This window comes from Sapajus apella, unplaced genomic scaffold, assembly GCF_009761245.1.
Source record: "Sapajus apella isolate SASKATOON/1434 unplaced genomic scaffold, GSC_monkey_1.0 scaffold23, whole genome shotgun sequence".
Classification (NCBI taxonomy): Eukaryota; Metazoa; Chordata; class Mammalia; order Primates; family Cebidae; genus Sapajus; species Sapajus apella.
In genome coordinates, this window is record NW_022436963.1 from 369,039 (window position 1) to 386,006 (window position 16,968).

Sequence of the window (16,968 nt, forward strand, 5' to 3'; positions counted from 1 at the left end):
TACAGGTGCCCGCCACCACGCCCAGCTATTTTTTGTATTTTTAGTAGAGACGTGTTTCATCATGTTGGCCAGGCTGGTCTCAAACTCCTGACCTCAGGTGATCCACCTGCCTCTGCCTCCCAAAGTGCTGGGATTACAGGTGTGAGCCTGTGAGCTACCTCACCCAGCCCCCTTTTTTTTTTTAGAGACACTGTGCCAGGCTATTTTTTATTTTTTGTACAGACAGCATCTTACTATGTTGCCCAGACTGGTTTCAAACTTCAATGATCCTCCTGCCTTAGCCTCCCAAAGCACTTGGATTACAGAGTGGGCCACCATGCCCAGCTCTGCTGGGTTTCATTGGTGAGTTTGTTTTCCTGGCAAGAGATATACTAGATACCCTTGCACACCATCCACAACAATTGAAATACAATATTGTGATTGTTAATTTTATGTGTTAACTTGACTGGGCCATAGTGTGCCCGGATATTTGGTCCAACATTATCCCAGATGTTTCTGTGAGGGTGTTTTTGGATAAGACTTTTTTTTTTTTTTTTTTTTTTTTGAGACTGAGTTTCACTCTTGTCACCCAGGTTGGAGTGAGTGCAATGATGCAATCTCAGCTCACTGCAACCTCCACCTCCTGTGTTCAAGTGATTCTCCTACCTCAGCCTCCCAAGTAGCTGGGATTACAGGCATGTGCCTCTATGTCTGGCTAATATTTGTCTTTTTAGTAGAGATTGGGTCTCACCATATTGGCCAGGCTGGTCTCGAACTCCTGACCTTGGGTGATCTACCCACCTCCACCTCCCAAAGTGCTGGGATTACAGGCCTGAGCCATCATTCCAGCCTGGATAAGACTAGCATCTAATTTGGTATAGGAGTAAAGAAGATTACCTTCCCTAATGTGGGTGGGCCTCATCCAATCAGTTGAAGGTGTGAATAGAACGAAAAGGCCCTCTTCCCCAAGAAAGAGAGAATTATCTTTCCTGCCCACCTTTGAACTGGGACATTGTCTTTTTTCCTGCCTTTGGACTCTAACTGAAACACTGGTTCTTCCTGGGTCTTGAGCTTGCTGGCTTTTGGACAACAACAACAACAACATTGGCTTTTCTGAATTTCAGAGCTTCAGACTTGGTCTGGAACTAAGCCATTGGCTCTCCTGGGTCTCCAGCTAGCCAATTCACCCTGCATATCTTGGGACTTGCTCACTTCCATAACTGTGTGAGCCAATTCCATATAATAAATCTTTAGGCTGGGCACAGTGGCTCACACCTGTAATCTCAGCACTTTGGAAAGCTGAGGCAGGAGGACTGCCTGAGCCCAGGAATTCAAAACCAGCCTGGACAACATAGTGATATTTGCCACTAAAAAAACAAAAACAAAAACAACAACAAAAAAACTTCATACACACACATATACACACTCCCTACTGACTACTTCTCTGGACAACCTTGACTAGTACACAAGTCCAGAGCTAATTTTCAAGGGCTCCCTAATTTTCCTGAGCTCATACCCCAATCCCAGATCTGCTAGAAGAGCGTATCTGCCAAATGAGTGCTATAATGACCTGGAGCCCTGAAACAAAATGGCAAACATATAACACAAGACTGCACCAGAAAGTCAGACATGATTTGTCAGCCTTTATTAATCAAGAGTAAAGCCAAGCCCTAGAGTTTCCTTAACAAAAACAAAAAGAACATCAACCTTATTTATGGCAAACAGACTTAATACTTAATGACTGTTCATTATATTTTTAACACTACAGAGCAAGAATTGATCTCTTTTCAATCACTTATTATTCTGAGATTAAAATACAAGTTTAAAACAGGTTAAAATAAAATTCACCCCAATGATTTAAAAAATAATTCCAATTGAAAGACATTTCAAACCCTATATGTAGAACTTAGGACCAAAAGAAGACCTTAAAACATTTTTTACCGTTGAGGTAGCACAATAATGCTGAATCAGATTTCTTTTATTACAGTGAGCTTAAAAAAAAAAAACACGGAATCTACCCTTTGCTCAAGGTGGGCTAAATGGTTTTATGAAAGCCCCCATGAGGTTAGTGACTGTTCTTGTCCTTTTTTTTTTTTTTTTTTTAAGTATAAAGATAGCCCTGCAGTGTGTAAAAGGAAACCTATGGGAAGGCTGCTTCCCATAAAATAGACAGTAGAATAATTGAGGAACGTCAGCAGTGAAGACAGGAGGAACAAGAGGTAATCACAGTGAAAAACCAAAACAACTCATATCTTGGCAAGATTGGTTTACAAGTGCATGACAAGAACAAAAATTCAAACATCAGTCAACTGAAAATAAAAGATAGAAGATGACATTCATGAGTCTTCTTACTTTTTCTCTGTGTAAAATGCTCTTTTTTCTAAATGAGAGAAGCTTGTACACTGTGACACAGGTGCTAACAGCACCTCTCACTGACTACAATATCACTGTGCACAGAGAAAATGGGCAATTAGAGGATAAACATAACCTCTCCTAGCTGGATATCCATTTCTTGTCACTTTGCTGCTGAATTCACTCATTAAACTGTTCAAAGGGAAAGCTCTCTCCTGATTTCTGAGAGTCTACCGCAATATATGTAACACAATTATATATGAAGATTATTGACTAAAAGGACAAAAGCACATGTACCTTTTCTTCAGAGAATTCATTCAAGAGAAGAGAGTGGGTGGGATATGCTGGGGGCCAAAAGGAAGGGTCTCAGGAATATTCTCTACCATCCAAAATCAACAGCAAAGCCAGAAATGGGGTATGAGCACTAACTCATTGAAGAGAACATAAAATAGTTAACAAAGGGATCTCTTCCCAACACATGCTCCTCTCCATGAGGCTCAACCATCAGTGCAGGGCTTGCCTGATGTGGATAATGTGGATACCTCAGCCCTGAGTTGAACTTGGTCTGCCACCTTTGATTCCCCATGCTGCAAAAAGAATTGGAACGCTGTCAGGTCCTGGCACTGTGGTAATGGCTATATCCTATTTCACTCACACACGTCCTTTTAAAGTCTCCCTTCCTCAAGCTATTAAATAGAATCCCCTAGGAATCCTGCATGCAGTGAAGGTCTGAACTGATGATCCATATGTCAATCAGTAGTTAGAGGAGGATGACTTTTTTTTTTGGAGACAGGGTCCCACTTTGTCCCTCAGGCTGGAGTGCAGTGGGACGATCATGGCTCACTACAGCTTCAATCTCCTGGGTTAAAGCAATCCTTCCACCTCAGCCCCCTGGGCATGCACTACCAGGTCCAGCTAACTGTTTTTTTTGTTTGTTTTTTTTTTTGTGTGTGTGTGTGAAGAGACAGGGTCTCCCTCTGTTGCCCAGGATGGTTTGAAACTTCTGGGCTCGAGCAATCCTCCCACCTTGGCTTCCCAAAGTGCTGGGATTACAGGCATGAGCCACCATGCCCAACCTGAGCAGGACAACTTAAACCTGATCAATTCTACTCCAAAACCATCAAGTCAGGGATGTCAAGGAGGGGTCTGTGAAGAGAAAGACAGACTGGGATTGTGTGAGAATCGGATGAGAGGGCCCATCCCTAGCAGACAGCAGGAGTGACTCTGGCACAGAATTCACAGCCAGCCTTAACTAGTATGATGGGTGGTAGGGAGGAGGCATCTGCTCAGTGTTCAAACAAAATCCTCACAAGTTCTAGGGCTGGACCTCTGCGTCACTCCTAAAACCCAATGTACCTGTTACCTTTGCAAGAAATTGGTATGGTTCTTGTCTGCTAAGTACAAGACCTGCTTTCTGAATTTATCTGATAATAAAGTAACATCATGGAGAAAAAGAACCTTAGAAAAATGTGGGATCACCACATGGTCTTTCTCAGTGCTAGCTGCCTGTTTGGGAGTATTAATCACTATTCCGAAAGCTTCAATGTAGGCTACAGAGGGCAGTCTGAAAAAAGTCCTTCAGCTTTTGCTTTGTGAAGCATAAGAAGAAATGAGAAATTACCAAGGTTGTGGTGGGTTATTTACTTTGGAAATATCTTGGCCACACTGTCCATGGCAAAAGCAGAAAGCCTAGGTGGACAGTGGAAGGTGACTGTGTGGGCTATCATTATCTACAACAGGAATGACTCAAGCCCTAGCATGTAATCTCTTAGGGACTTACTGAGTTATACAAGTTAAAAAAAAAAAAATCATATTGGAATGGGTCTCTTGATTTATTATAAACTTGGTTACAACATTCAAATTTATCTTTATGGAAATTTCACACTGCTCCTAGGAACCCTTACAGCATCTAAGTTATTCTGAAGGAAAAAAAAATTATTCTGAAATATGCCTTGTTAGGATATCACTGGAATTCTACCTGAGAGAATTAAAAGGCTAAATGGGTTTTAAATAAAAACAAGTGAAATTACCTTCTTCTGAGGTTAACAATTAGAATTCCAAATACCCCAACATCTTACCTAGAAAGGCCTTCACAGTAATTCTATGAAATTGTAAATGATGCCAATTTTTGAAAACAGATTTGATCTTTAGGATAAATGCCTGCATCAGCTGACAAACTCCATATATATGAATATGTCCAAGTTAAATTACCTAAAGAATAATTTTTTCTTTTCCTTTTCTTGAGACAGAGTCTCACTGTGTCACCCAGACTGGAGTGCAGTGGTAGGATCACAGCTCACTGTAGCCTCGACCTCCTGGGCTCAAGTAATCCTCCCCACCTCAGCCTCCTAAATAGCTGGGACTACGTGCAGGCACCACCACACCTGACAAATTTAAAAAAAAAAAAATTTTTTTATGTAGAGATAGGGTCTCACTCTGTTGCCTAGGCTGGTCTTAAGCGATCCTCCCACCTCAGCCTCCTAAAGCACTAGGATTATAGGCATGAGCCATTGAGCTTGGCCTGAGAAATAATTTGTTCTAATTTCAAAAAAATGGCTGCTGTTTCTTTAAGGAGTTTAAAAATTGGAGGGTTCAATGGCAAAGCTACACAATAACTCTCTGGAGCAGAAGGAACTTTATAGCACAACCTCTTGCCAGCCTACTGCCATTAGCCAGTAGGGGCAACTGCAAACAAATGGTAGGAGTTGCCCAGGAAGGTATTTGGGTTGGACAAAGTGATAGCAACCCTCCAGATCCTGGCTCCTTATAAATGGATAGCAATTCATTCATGAAGACTGCACAGAGGTTAAATAAAACCTACTAAAAAAAAAATCCCCAACCCAGAAAACCTTTCCTGGCTCTCTACTAACAGTAAAATGTGCTGAGCCCAAATTTTCTGCTCTAACATGGGTCCCACTGACTTATCAGTCTGCTCTGGGGTGCTGACCTGCTGGGTCCAGAGCAGGGTCTTTCCCTAAGCATCACTGCGGGTTTGGAGACAGCAGTCAGCAGACAGTACAACACCACTGGGCTACATATGCCCATCTCATCTGCCACCATTTCCTACTGTAAAACCAAAGGCTGCAACTGTGAACAAATGTGGACTTTCTCAAAGGACAAATGAGGAGACTGAAGGCTACATTTCCTCCTTTGAGAAAGATTAGAGAGTGTCTACACTTATACAACAGGATTCTGCAGACCCTGTGGTAACTTCCAAAAGCAAGAGTAGCAGCAAGAGAGGAAAGGAGTATGTTTATACTTTGGACTTTCTATCAGGCACTTAAATTGTTGGAGAGACATGCCATTCTGAACCAAAGATGTGAAAACTGGGTTGGAGTAATCTCTACAAGTGGTCTAATAATGGGCTTTCAGAAGCAAAGTGGAGGTGTGGGTTGAACCTCTGCCCATCCTTTAATGCTGACTTTCAAGTTTTCTAAATGCCCATAACCACAGCAATGGCAGCAGTGGTGGCAACGGCAGGAACGGTTCTGTCATGTCTGTTTTCTGTATGTGTTCTGTGGCTGACCAGAAGGTTTTGGTGTCACACTAAGAAGGCTCTGGGGTGTGGCACACCTACTGCCCGAGGTTGCCCAAATCCATGCTGGAACCAAACATCTTCACCAGCTGTTCCTCATAGTGTGAGATGTTCCTCTTCATGATGTCCATGCAGGGCCCCAGAAGCCTCTCAAATGCTTGTACATCCATAACTGCATTATTAAAAAGGGGTGAGGGAGAGAATGAATTCAAGCCATTTCTCTTACGCAAAGCTTTTCCTAAACACACCCATTCATGTTATAGGAGATTACGCCATGGGGCAATGGCCACCTGCAAAAAGAGATGTTTCTATATGAATGCAGAAAGACTGTATCCTGTATCATCCATGTTAGAGACTTTACAGAGTCCAGCAGCACCTATTCTCCCATTCTCCTGCAGCCCTGGACATCAGCTCTTTTCATATGGCTAAAGGGCCTGTATACCTGTCTTGCTCACAGGCTGTCACCAGTGCTCAGAAATGTTTGCTGAATGTATCCATTCATCCATATCTGGTTGATCACATAAACTACCTAGGCCTAGACAGCAGTAAAAGCTGGCAGAATACGTCAAGGCTTGCTGATGGGAAAAAATATTACATGTTAGAAAAAGAGTAACAATGCCGGGCGCGGTGGCTCATGCCTGTAATCCCAGCACTTTGGGAGGCTGAGGCGGGCGGATGACCTGAGGTCAGAAGTTCGAGACCAGCCTGACCAATATGGTGAAACCCCGTCTTTAAAAAAAATAAATAAAAGAAGAAAGAAAAGAAAGAAAAGAAAAGAAAGAAAGAAAAAGGAAAGAAAACAAAGAAAGAAAGGAAGGAAGGAAGGAAGGAAGGAAGGAAGGAAGGAAGGAAGGAAAGGAAAGGAAAGGAAAGGAAAAGAGTAACAACGCATAAAGAACTTTTCTTACCTAAGCATTTGACATCTCCAACTGCATAAGCTGAAGCAGCTCTGGGTTTGTTGGTGACCAGGGCAAGCTCTCCAAAGTACTGCCCCTTATGGCAACGGGCAATCTCGACCTCCTGGTTTCCACCATCCTTGTTTGATTTAGTCTACAGCAGACAAAGAACATGACCTGGGCTGATTCCAGGATCACAGCTGGACATGTCCAGTTGCACACATATGCATTTTTCTCAGCATACTCCACACAATTACTGAGGAATTCACTTTGCAGAAAATTCACTAACTGTACCATGTAAACTCCACAGACTAATCTCAGTGGTCTGGTTTGATCACAGGAGTTTGTTTTTACCTAGGGCTCCATCTGAGTCCTAACATTTTTAAGGTAATCTATAGCCATATCACCCTAAACATGCCCAATCTTGTCTAAATCAGGACAATGCTTCTCTTAGGTAATGAGCCACAAACTTGAGCTACTTCTCTGATTTGAGATTGTGCCTTGAACAACATTTTACAGTGACAAAATTACCCATCGCCCCCCACCTTTTTTTTTTTTTTTTTTTAAGAGACAGGGTCTTACTCTGTCACCAAGGCTGGAGTTCAGAGGCATGATCACAGCTCATGCAGCCTTGAATGGCTGGCTTCAAGCAATCCTCTCGTCTTGGCCTCCCAAAGTGCTGGGATTACAGGACTGATTCACTGCTCCTGGCCAAGAAATTTAAGTACTATCTGTACCTTAAATTAGTGGTCTCTCCTCCCATTTTTTAGAATAAGAGTTAAGTAACTACTTTTAAGATAACATATTACATTGTATTAATATCTAGAGCTTTTTTTTTTTTTTAAACAAATCAAACTGCTAAGCAAAGTGATAATGTAAGTAAAAAATTATTCAGAATTTATTAGTAAGAATTAGTCTCAATCTCTAAGAACCACTTTATGTTCTAGGCAGAAAGATAATTTCCTTTTTGGTTAATTTTAAAAATAAAACTGCTACACTAGCTTACACGGTTTGACCCTTCTTCCTTCTACATTTCTGCCCTGTTGCTCTGAAGTTGGTCTGCCCTGTTGTTCTGAAGTTGGTCTGTTCCATCTGAGCCAACTTTCTCTTTCCAATCATTTCAGTAGCATTCTCTAGAGCTGCAGCGATATTCATGCCCACTTAGTCCCTTCTCTAGAACAGAAGGGACTTACACACTGTCACATACACACCAGCTCCCATATTATGCAGGTTTTCTCGCAATGCAGATTCTGATTCAGTAGGTATGGGGAAAAACCCAAAACTCTGCATTTCAGACAAGCCCACCACTCTCCAATATTCCAGTGCCATGCTGCTGCTGATCCTATGCACCTAACACTATGCTGTGATCACATTAGGTGTCAATGAATATCTGAGAAATCTACAATCATCTATCACTAGCCGAAAAATTGTAAGTAAAATAACACAGGCATTTCAAACTAATGTTTTCATGTGAAACAATAGATCTACTTTTAATCAAGAATCGAGCTATCGGCCGGGTGTGGTGCTCATGCTTGTTTTCCCAGTGCTTTGGGAGGCTGAGGCGGGCGGATCACCTGAGGTCAGGAGTTCGAGACCAGCTTGGCCAACATGGTGAAACCCCATCTCAAAGTACAAAAGATTAGCCAGGTGTGGTGGCAGGATCCTGTAGTACCAGCTACTCAGGAGGCTGAGGCAGGAGAATCACTTGAACCTGGAGTGAACCACCACTGCACTCCAGCCTGAGTGACAAGAGCAAGACTCCGGCTCATTTAAAAAAAAAAAAAAAAAAAAAGAATCAAGCTCTCTTCAGCTACTCAGTAAGCTGAGGCATGAGAATTGATTGAAACCAGGAGGCAGAGGTTGCAGTGAGTTGAGATTACAGCATTGCACTCCAGCCTGGGCAACAGAGCAAGACTCAGTCAAAAATAAAATAAAATAAATAAAGAGAAAACAAATCCAGCTATCTTATAGACAGTAATATTCTTCTTTTTTTACCATACTTATTAACTTTTACTCAATATATTTTGTAAAAGTTTTTATACTAGCTCGACTTAGTATTATATATAACTGTTTGAACAAATTCTGTGTTCTCAAAAAAGAAAAAAAAAGGAACAGGAAAATCTGATGATGATAGATTTACCAGTAAGAGTCATTCCTCCTACTTATAGCTCCTGTTTTCTAGGTCACACCATCCATCAAATGACCATCATTTTCCTAGAGACCTCCTCTAGCAGTGCTCTAAAAAGGGAGCTTTCTTTATGTTCACCACTTCCAATCTTTTTTTATTATGTAATTTCCCTATTTTCTTTCCTTTTTTGAGACAGGGTCTTGCTCTGTCAACCAGCCTAGAGTGCAGTGGCACAATCACGGTTCACTGCAACCTCAATCTCTTAGGCTCAAGGGATCCTCTTGCCTAGGCCTCCAAAGTGCCAGGATTACAAGTTTGAGCCACTGCACCCAGCCACCATTTTCTATTAGGGTTTTAATCTTTTTCTCATTGATTTGTAGGCCAATATTCCCCAAATCATTAATTACATGGCAGAGCAAAAGGCAGTAAGAATAAGAAGAAATATACTAAATCTATATCAATGGATAAGCTTAAACATGGGTCTTTGCCAGTCACACACCTCACAAAACAATGACGGTCTGGTGCACGAAACACATTTCACATTATTTAAACCAAACCGTTACTTTTTGTGTGTACACCATCACATATAAACTAATAAACTCACCTTGCTTCTAATCAAAATGCTCACTTCACCAGACTCTATGATGTAAAAGCTATCAGCCTTTTCACCCTGAAAGAAAAGAGGTCAGGTCAGAGCCATACATAGTATTGACGGGGAATAAAGAAATAGATTGCTTTTTCACTGCTTAAGCTCTGACTTGTATTTATTTTCTAACTCTAAAAATGAATCAATAGTTAACAAATTCAGAGCAAAATGAGGATTCTGATCACTGGGGACATCAACCCAACTACAACTGATACATCTCCAAACTACTTTTTTTCTTTTTCCTCACAGATAAGAAACATCTCTGAATTCTTAACATGAACTACTCACATTTATCTCCATGAATGTGCACAGGCTGCCAAGTGCACAAAACATCGCTGTTCTGATTGCTCATATTGGTCTGCTATTGAAACCTCTGACAGGGACCGGTAGCCAAGGCTGCTACAGACAATGTCAAGGTGATTCCTGGCTACACCTGAAGTAAGAGGTCCAGGGATAATCTTGAACCATTAAATATAACTCTCAACAGTTGACAACATGGATCTGGAAGGTTCTGTCTTGGTGAAAGAGGTGCTTTGATGTTACCCTTATAAGCTTTAGGCCTTTCTTTTGCTTATTTTGATTTTATTTTATATTTTTAATTATTTATTTTTCTGGAGACAGGGCCTTGCTCTGTTGGCCAGGCTGGAGTACAGTAGCATGATCATGGCTCACTGCAGTCTCAACCTCCTGGGCTCAAGTGATCCTCCTGCCTCAGCCTCCTAAGTAGCTGAGACTACAGGTGCACACCACTATGCTCAGCTAATTTTTATATTTTTTGTAGAGATAGAGTTTTGCCATATTGCCCAGGCTGGCCTCAAACTCCTGGGCTCAAGTGATCCACCCATCTTGGCCTCCCAAAGTGCTGGGATTATAGGCATGAGTCTGCTTGTTTTGAATTTAAACCACATGGTTGAACCAGTCATTCAGGTAATTCAACAAGTAATTTATTTACCAAGTATTTACTGTGTGCAAGGCACTGTTCTAGGCATGTAAAATACACCCAGTGGACAAAACAAATACCCCCGGCCTTGTAGAACTTACAGTTGGTAAGGTAAACAAACTTTCAGCAGTCAACATAATAAATCAGTAAATTATACTGTTCTGTTGCAAGGTAATAAGCACTACAGGAAAAGAGTAGAACAGGGAATAAGAGATCTGGAGTGCAGGTGAAGGAGGCCTTGGGACTATACTCATATATTACAAGAGACTATACTCATATATACAAGAACACTTCACTGAGGCTGGGTGTGGTGGCTCATGCCTGTAATCCCAGCACTTAAGGAGACCAAGGCTGGGGGATTGCTTGAGGCCAGGAGTTCAATACTAACTTGGACAATACAGTGAGACTCTGTCTCAACAAATAAAACATTTAAAAAATTAGCTGGGTATGATGGCATATGCCTGTAGCCCTACCCTAGTTATTAGGGAAGCTAAAGCAGGAGGATCATGTGACCCCAGGAGATGAAAGCTGCAGTGAGCCATGATCCTGCCACTGTACTCCAGCCTGAGCAACAGTGAGACCCTGCCTCTTAGGAAAAGAAAGAAAGAAAAAAAAAGGAGGTTCACTGAGAAGGTGAGATTTGAGCAAAGACTAGGAGGATGTCTTAGTTAGGCATGCAGATAGATATACATGAAGCATCTTTCAGGCACACTTCATTCAGTTTCTTCTTTTTTTTTTTTTTTTTCTTTTTTTTGGAGACGGAGTTTCACTCATGTTACCCAGGCTGGAGTGCAATGGCGCGATCTCGGCTCACTGCAACCTCCGCCTCCTGGGTTCAGGCAATTCTCCTGCCTCAGCCTCCTGAGTAGCTGGGATTACAGGCATGCACCACCATGCCCAGCTAATGTTTTGTATTTTTAGTAGAGACGGGGTTTCACCATGTTGACCAGGATGGTCTCGATCTCTTGACCTCGTGATCCACCCGCCTCGGCCTCCCATAGTGCTGGGATTACAGGCTTGAGCCACTGCGCCCGGCCTCAGTTTCTTGACCCCTCACTATTAACTTCTGGAGCAATAACCATTTATACCAGATAATGCAATATTACTCATGCATTCTCACCCTGTGTGGGTCTTATGTCTTCAGTGAGACTCTACTTCTGAGGCTTTCATAAACTTCATATCCTTTGACCATCACAGAGCCCCAAGTGGGCACCTTATACAGCTAGGCTGACATTTCTGAGTTAATCTAGTCCCAGCACATATTACTGCCCCATATAAGTAAATGCCACAGCTTTACAAAGGGGTGCCTATGGGTTTCTGCCCTGCTATATTGGGTAGGTAGCCTACAGCCAGCAGAGCCAAATCACCATGAAGTTCTAGCATTACAAAAACAGCTGCATGATAGGAGCTGACAAAGGATGAGGAGCCATGAAAGAAACTTAGTAGGAGCCAGAGGCAGAGTCACAAACACAGAGAGGTATTTCACCAAGAAGAGGGTGGCAAGTGGTAGGAAAGATCTGCAAGTGACAGGTGGTGAAGGATAGTGCTTGGGCCCTTTTTGTTTAGATAGGTGTATAACATCCACCATTTAAAGTGCTCACATTTCAAGGCTATGTAGCTTGATGACTTTTTACATATGTATAAAACCTGTATAACCACCTCCTAGATCAAAATAGAAAACATATCCATTCTCCAAAAGACTCCCTCTGGAGTTCAGTCAAAACCACCACATTCCCACCCATGAAGTAACTATAACTAATTTCTGTCCTTGTAGGTTTTGGCCATTCCTTAACTTCATATAAATGGAATCATACATTCTCTTTTGCATTTGGCTTCTTTTAGTCCATACTGTTAGATCACACTTTGAAAGTGTCTGGCTAGGCAAGGAATTAGCCTGGTAGCTAAAGTAGAAACAAAGCGAAGAAAGGAGTGTACATGTGTTATGAAGACTGCAGAGGACGGGTGTAGTGGTTCACACCTGTAATCCCAGCACTGAGAGGGGCGGACTGCTTGAGGCCAGAAGTTTGACACCAGCCTGGGCAACATGGTGAAACTCCATCTCTACTAAACACAAAAAAAGGACAGGTATGGTGGCTCACACCTGTAATCCCAGCGCTTTGGGAGGCCAAGGCAGGCGGATCACCTGAGGTCAGGATTTCGGGACCAGCCTGACCAACATGGTGAAACCCAACTCTACTAAAAGTAGAAAAATTAGCAGGGCATGATGGCAGGTGCTTGTAATCCCAGCTACTTGGGAGACTGAGGCAGAAGAATCGCTTGAACCCGGGAGGCAGAGGTAGCAGTGAGCCTAGATCACGCCACTGTCCTCCAGCCTGGGAGACAAGAACGAAACTCTGTCTCAAAAATAAATAAAACAAATAGATACATACATACATATATATACAAAAATTAGCCAGGGGTGATGGGTACACGCCTGTAATCCCAGCTACTTGGGAAGCTAAGGCACAAGAACTGCTTGAACCTGGGAGGTGGAGGTTGCAGTGATCCGAGATTGCCCACTGCACTCCAGCCTGGGCCAAAGACTGAGACTCTGTCTTAAAAAAAAAGACCAGGAACAGTGGCTCATGCCTATAATCCTAGCACTTTGGTAGGCCAAGGTAGGCAGATTGCCTGACCTCAGCTTGGGCAACATGGTGAAACCCCATCTCTACTAAAAATACAAAACATCAGCCAGGCGTGGTGGTGCACGCCTGTAATCCCAACTACTCAGGAGGCTGAGGCATGAGAATTGCTTGAACCTGGGACGTGGAGGCTGCAATGAGCCAAGATTGTGCCACTGCACTCCAGCCTGTATGACAAAGCAAGACTGTCTAAAAAAAAAAAAAAAAAAAAAAAAGAGAGATAAAGAAAAGGAAAAAAAAAATGAAGACGGCAGAGACTAGGGTATACAGAATAAGAATGAGTTAGGGCATGAGAAGAATGAACAGGGGAGCTCATGTAGAATAGAAGCTGCATTTAATGTTGCTGTGTGCTCACTCCCAGCAGGCACTCTTGTGAGCACTTTATGTGTATCATTTCATTTTTTTAATCAAAGAACTCTAAGAAAGTAGGTACTATTGCTATCCAATTTTGTGGACTAGTTTCCTTAGAAGCCTGGAGGATAAATAACCTTTCCCTAGGGGGTAGGGTGAATAGTTGGTAGATTCAGGGTTGAGAGGAGATGGGAAAGAATGTCATCTAGAATACATGAGAAACAAAAAGCCTTGGTTCATCTGTTCCTCTGGACCAAAGGAAGGACAGTAAAAGGACCTTGGTCCAGTAAATTTTACTGATTTGCTAATACTTTACCAGAATGGATTATTTTAATGCAAAACAATGCAAGGTGACAAAATTTAAAATAAAACCATGTTCTGATGATTTTAACCATCAGTTGAAAACAGTTGATCTTTGTGGCATCTGAAGGATTAACTGCTTTACATTTCTAACCTCATGAAACAGCCTGGTTAGGCTAAGTGTGTGGGCCAAGACGCACATTTCCTGTTTCCACGCTGTCCAGTGGTGGATACTCTGGGTACGCTGGCTGTTCAGGCTTTGTAGGACTGCTTCCATTTTGCAGGGTTGAATGAGATGACTACCCAGTTGGAATAAAGAGCTCACTAGAAAAGTATCCTGCCTTTTTTTTTTGAGACGGAGTTTCGCTCTTGTCGCCCAGGCTGGAATGCAATGGTGCAATCTCAGCTCACCACAACATCCGCCTCCTGGGTTCAAGCGATTTTCCTGCATCAGCCTCCCAAGTAGCTGGGATTACAGGCATGTATCACCACACCCAGCCAATTTTGTACTTTACTTAGTAGAGACAGGGTTTCACCATGTTGGTTAGGCTAGCCTCAAACTCCCGACCTCAGGTGATCCACCTACCTCAGCTTCCCAAAGTGCTGGGATTACAGGCATGAGCCACCGTGCCCAGCAGAGTATCCTGCTTTTCAAGTTCACTAATAGACTCTGTGTACACATCTCAAAGAAAGAACGTTTAATTCTACATTCAAAAGTAAAGAATCAGACTGTACTGCATTTTAGGTCTTTGTAAACGTGTCATCTAGTTCTTTTTCACAATAAGAGAATATAAGATCAACATTCCACCTTAAGAATGACTGAAGCCCTAATTTTCAGGATATGGGAATCTTTTTGATTTAATGCAATGGTACTTTAATAGTGAAAACATAAAACATGATTTTGTAAAATTAAAGCCAACTTCTGTCCACATTACTCTGAGAATAAGCAAAATATTCTATCAATTACAAAAATTACCTGTGAAAATTATGCAAGTCGTTAAAAACAAAAATGTAGGCCGGGCACAGTGGCTCACTCCTGTAATCCCAGCACTTTGGGAGGCTGAGGAGGGCGGATCACCTGAGGTCAGGAGTTCGAGACCAGCCAAGCCAATAGAGCAAAACCCTGTTCTCTGCTAAAAATAAAAAATTAGCTGGGTATAGTGGTATATGCCTGTAGTTCCAGCTACTCGGGAGGCTGAGGCAGGAGAATCACCTGAACCAGGGAGCTGGAGGTTGCAGCGGAGCTGAGATCCTGCCACTGCACTCCAGTCTGGGCAACAAGAGCGAAACTCCGTCTCAAAAACCAAAACAAAACACACAAATGTAGTCAGGTATGGTGGCACAAGCCTGTAATCCCAGCTAACTTGGGAAGTGAGGTGGGAGGATCACTTGTGACCTGGGCAATACAGTGAGACCCTGTCTCTACAAAAAATTTAAAAATTAGCCAGGCACAGTGTCTTATGCCTGTAATCCCAGCACTTTGGGAGGCCCAGGCAGGCGGATCACAAGGTCAGGAGCTTGAGACCAGCCTGACCAATATGGTGAAACACTGTCTCTACTAAAAATACAAAAATTAGCTAGGCATGGCCGGGCGCGGTGGCTCAAGCCTGTAATCCCAGCACTTTGGGAGGCCGAGGCGGGTGGATCATGAGGTCAACAGATCGAGACCATCCTGGTCAACATGGTGAAACCCCGTCTCTACTAAAAATACAAAACATTAGCTGGGCATGGTGGCGCGTGCCTGTAATCCCAGCTACTGAGGAGGTTGAGGCAGGAGAATTGCCTGAACCCAGGAGGCGGAGGTTGCGGTGAGCCGAGATCGCACCATTGCACTCCAGCCTGGGTAACAAGAGTGAAACTCCGTCTCAAAAAAAAAAAAAAAAAAAAAAATTAGCTAGGCGTAGTGGAGGGCACCTGGAGTCCCAGCTACTTGGGAGGCTGAGGCAGGGAAATTACTGAACCAAGGAGGTGGAGGTTGCAGTGAGCCATGATCGCACCACTGCCCTCCAGCCTGGGTGACAGAGCAAGACTCCATCTCAAAAAAAGAAAAAAAATTAGCTGGGTGTAGAGGCACGACTTGGAAGGTTGAGGGAGGAGTATTGCTTGAGCCAAGAAGTTAAGGCTGCAGTGAGCTATGATTGCATACTGTACTGAAGCCTGGAAGCGAGACTTTGCTTCTAAAAAACAAAAACAATAAAATAACTCAAAATGGATCACAGACCTACAGGTAAGAGCTAAAACTCTGAATGTCTAGAGCTGTACTGCACACCCAGCTAGCTTTTGTATGGTTTTTTTAGTAGATTCGAGGTTTTGGCATGCTGGCCAGGCTGGTCTTGAACTCCTGGCCTCAAGTCTCCTATCTCAGTGTCCCAGAGTGCTAGGTTTACAGGTGTGAGCCACCCTGCGTGACCAAAAAATTTTTAAAATTACATATGTTGCTCACATGTTATTTCTATTGAACAGTGCTGGTCTTAGAAGTAAACTTAGGAGAAAACATTATTGATTTTGCAAAGACTTCCTAAAATACGGCAACAAAAGTACAAACTACAAAGAAGAAAAGATGATAAACTGGACTTGTCAACATTAAAAAATATTTTCTCTTCAAAAGATACCATTAAGAACATGAAAGCCAGGCACAGTGGTGCACACCTATAATCCCAGCACTTTGGGAGGACAAGGCAGCCAGATGGCTTGAGCTCAGGAGTTCGAGACCAGGCTGGGCAACATAGTGAGGCCCTGACAATATATACGCATTTTTTTTTTTTTAAAGGCTGTTCGTGAGAATGCAGAGCAACTGGAATTTTCACACATGGCTGGTGGGAATACAAAACAGTACAGCCATTTTAAAAAACAGTTTGGATGTTTGTTATGAAGTTAACATATAATTTAGCAATTTCACTCTCAAGTATTTACTAAACAGGCCAGCCTGGCTAACATGGTAAAATCCCATTTCCACTAAAAAGAAAATACAACAACAAAAAATTAGCTGGGCACAGTGGCATATGCCTCTGGTCCCAGCTACTTGGTAGGCTGAGGCATGGGAATTGCTTAAACTCAGGAGGTAGAGGTTACAGTGAGCCAAGATCACACCACTGCACTTCATCCTGGGTGACAGCGCGAGACATTGTCTCAAAAAAAAAAAAAAAAAGTATTTACTGAAGACTATAAAAACATATGTCCACACAAAGGACAGGCATGG

At 42.6% G+C, this 16,968-nt stretch overlaps 1 protein-coding gene across 2 annotated transcripts in view; it reads right to left on the minus strand.

The window, feature by feature from the left end:
• Positions 1 to 1,602: 1,602 nt before the first annotated feature.
• The window catches only part of PRKAR2A (protein kinase cAMP-dependent type II regulatory subunit alpha), a 95,096-nt gene continuing 79,730 nt past the window's right edge, over positions 1,603 to 16,968 (minus strand). The window contains exons 9-12 of one of the 2 annotated variants that reach the window (XM_032289760.1): positions 9,495 to 9,560; positions 6,775 to 6,916; positions 5,905 to 6,038; positions 1,603 to 2,918 (exon numbers count right to left, since the gene is read on the minus strand). In XM_032289760.1, coding sequence (XP_032145651.1) covers positions 5,905 to 6,038; positions 6,775 to 6,916; positions 9,495 to 9,560 — 342 coding nt within the window. In that variant the 3' untranslated portion in view covers positions 1,603 to 2,918. Of the gene's footprint in view, positions 2,919 to 5,654; positions 6,039 to 6,774; positions 6,917 to 9,494; positions 9,561 to 16,968 lie in introns of those variants that run through there. The other variant, XM_032289759.1, reaches the window with a different exon arrangement.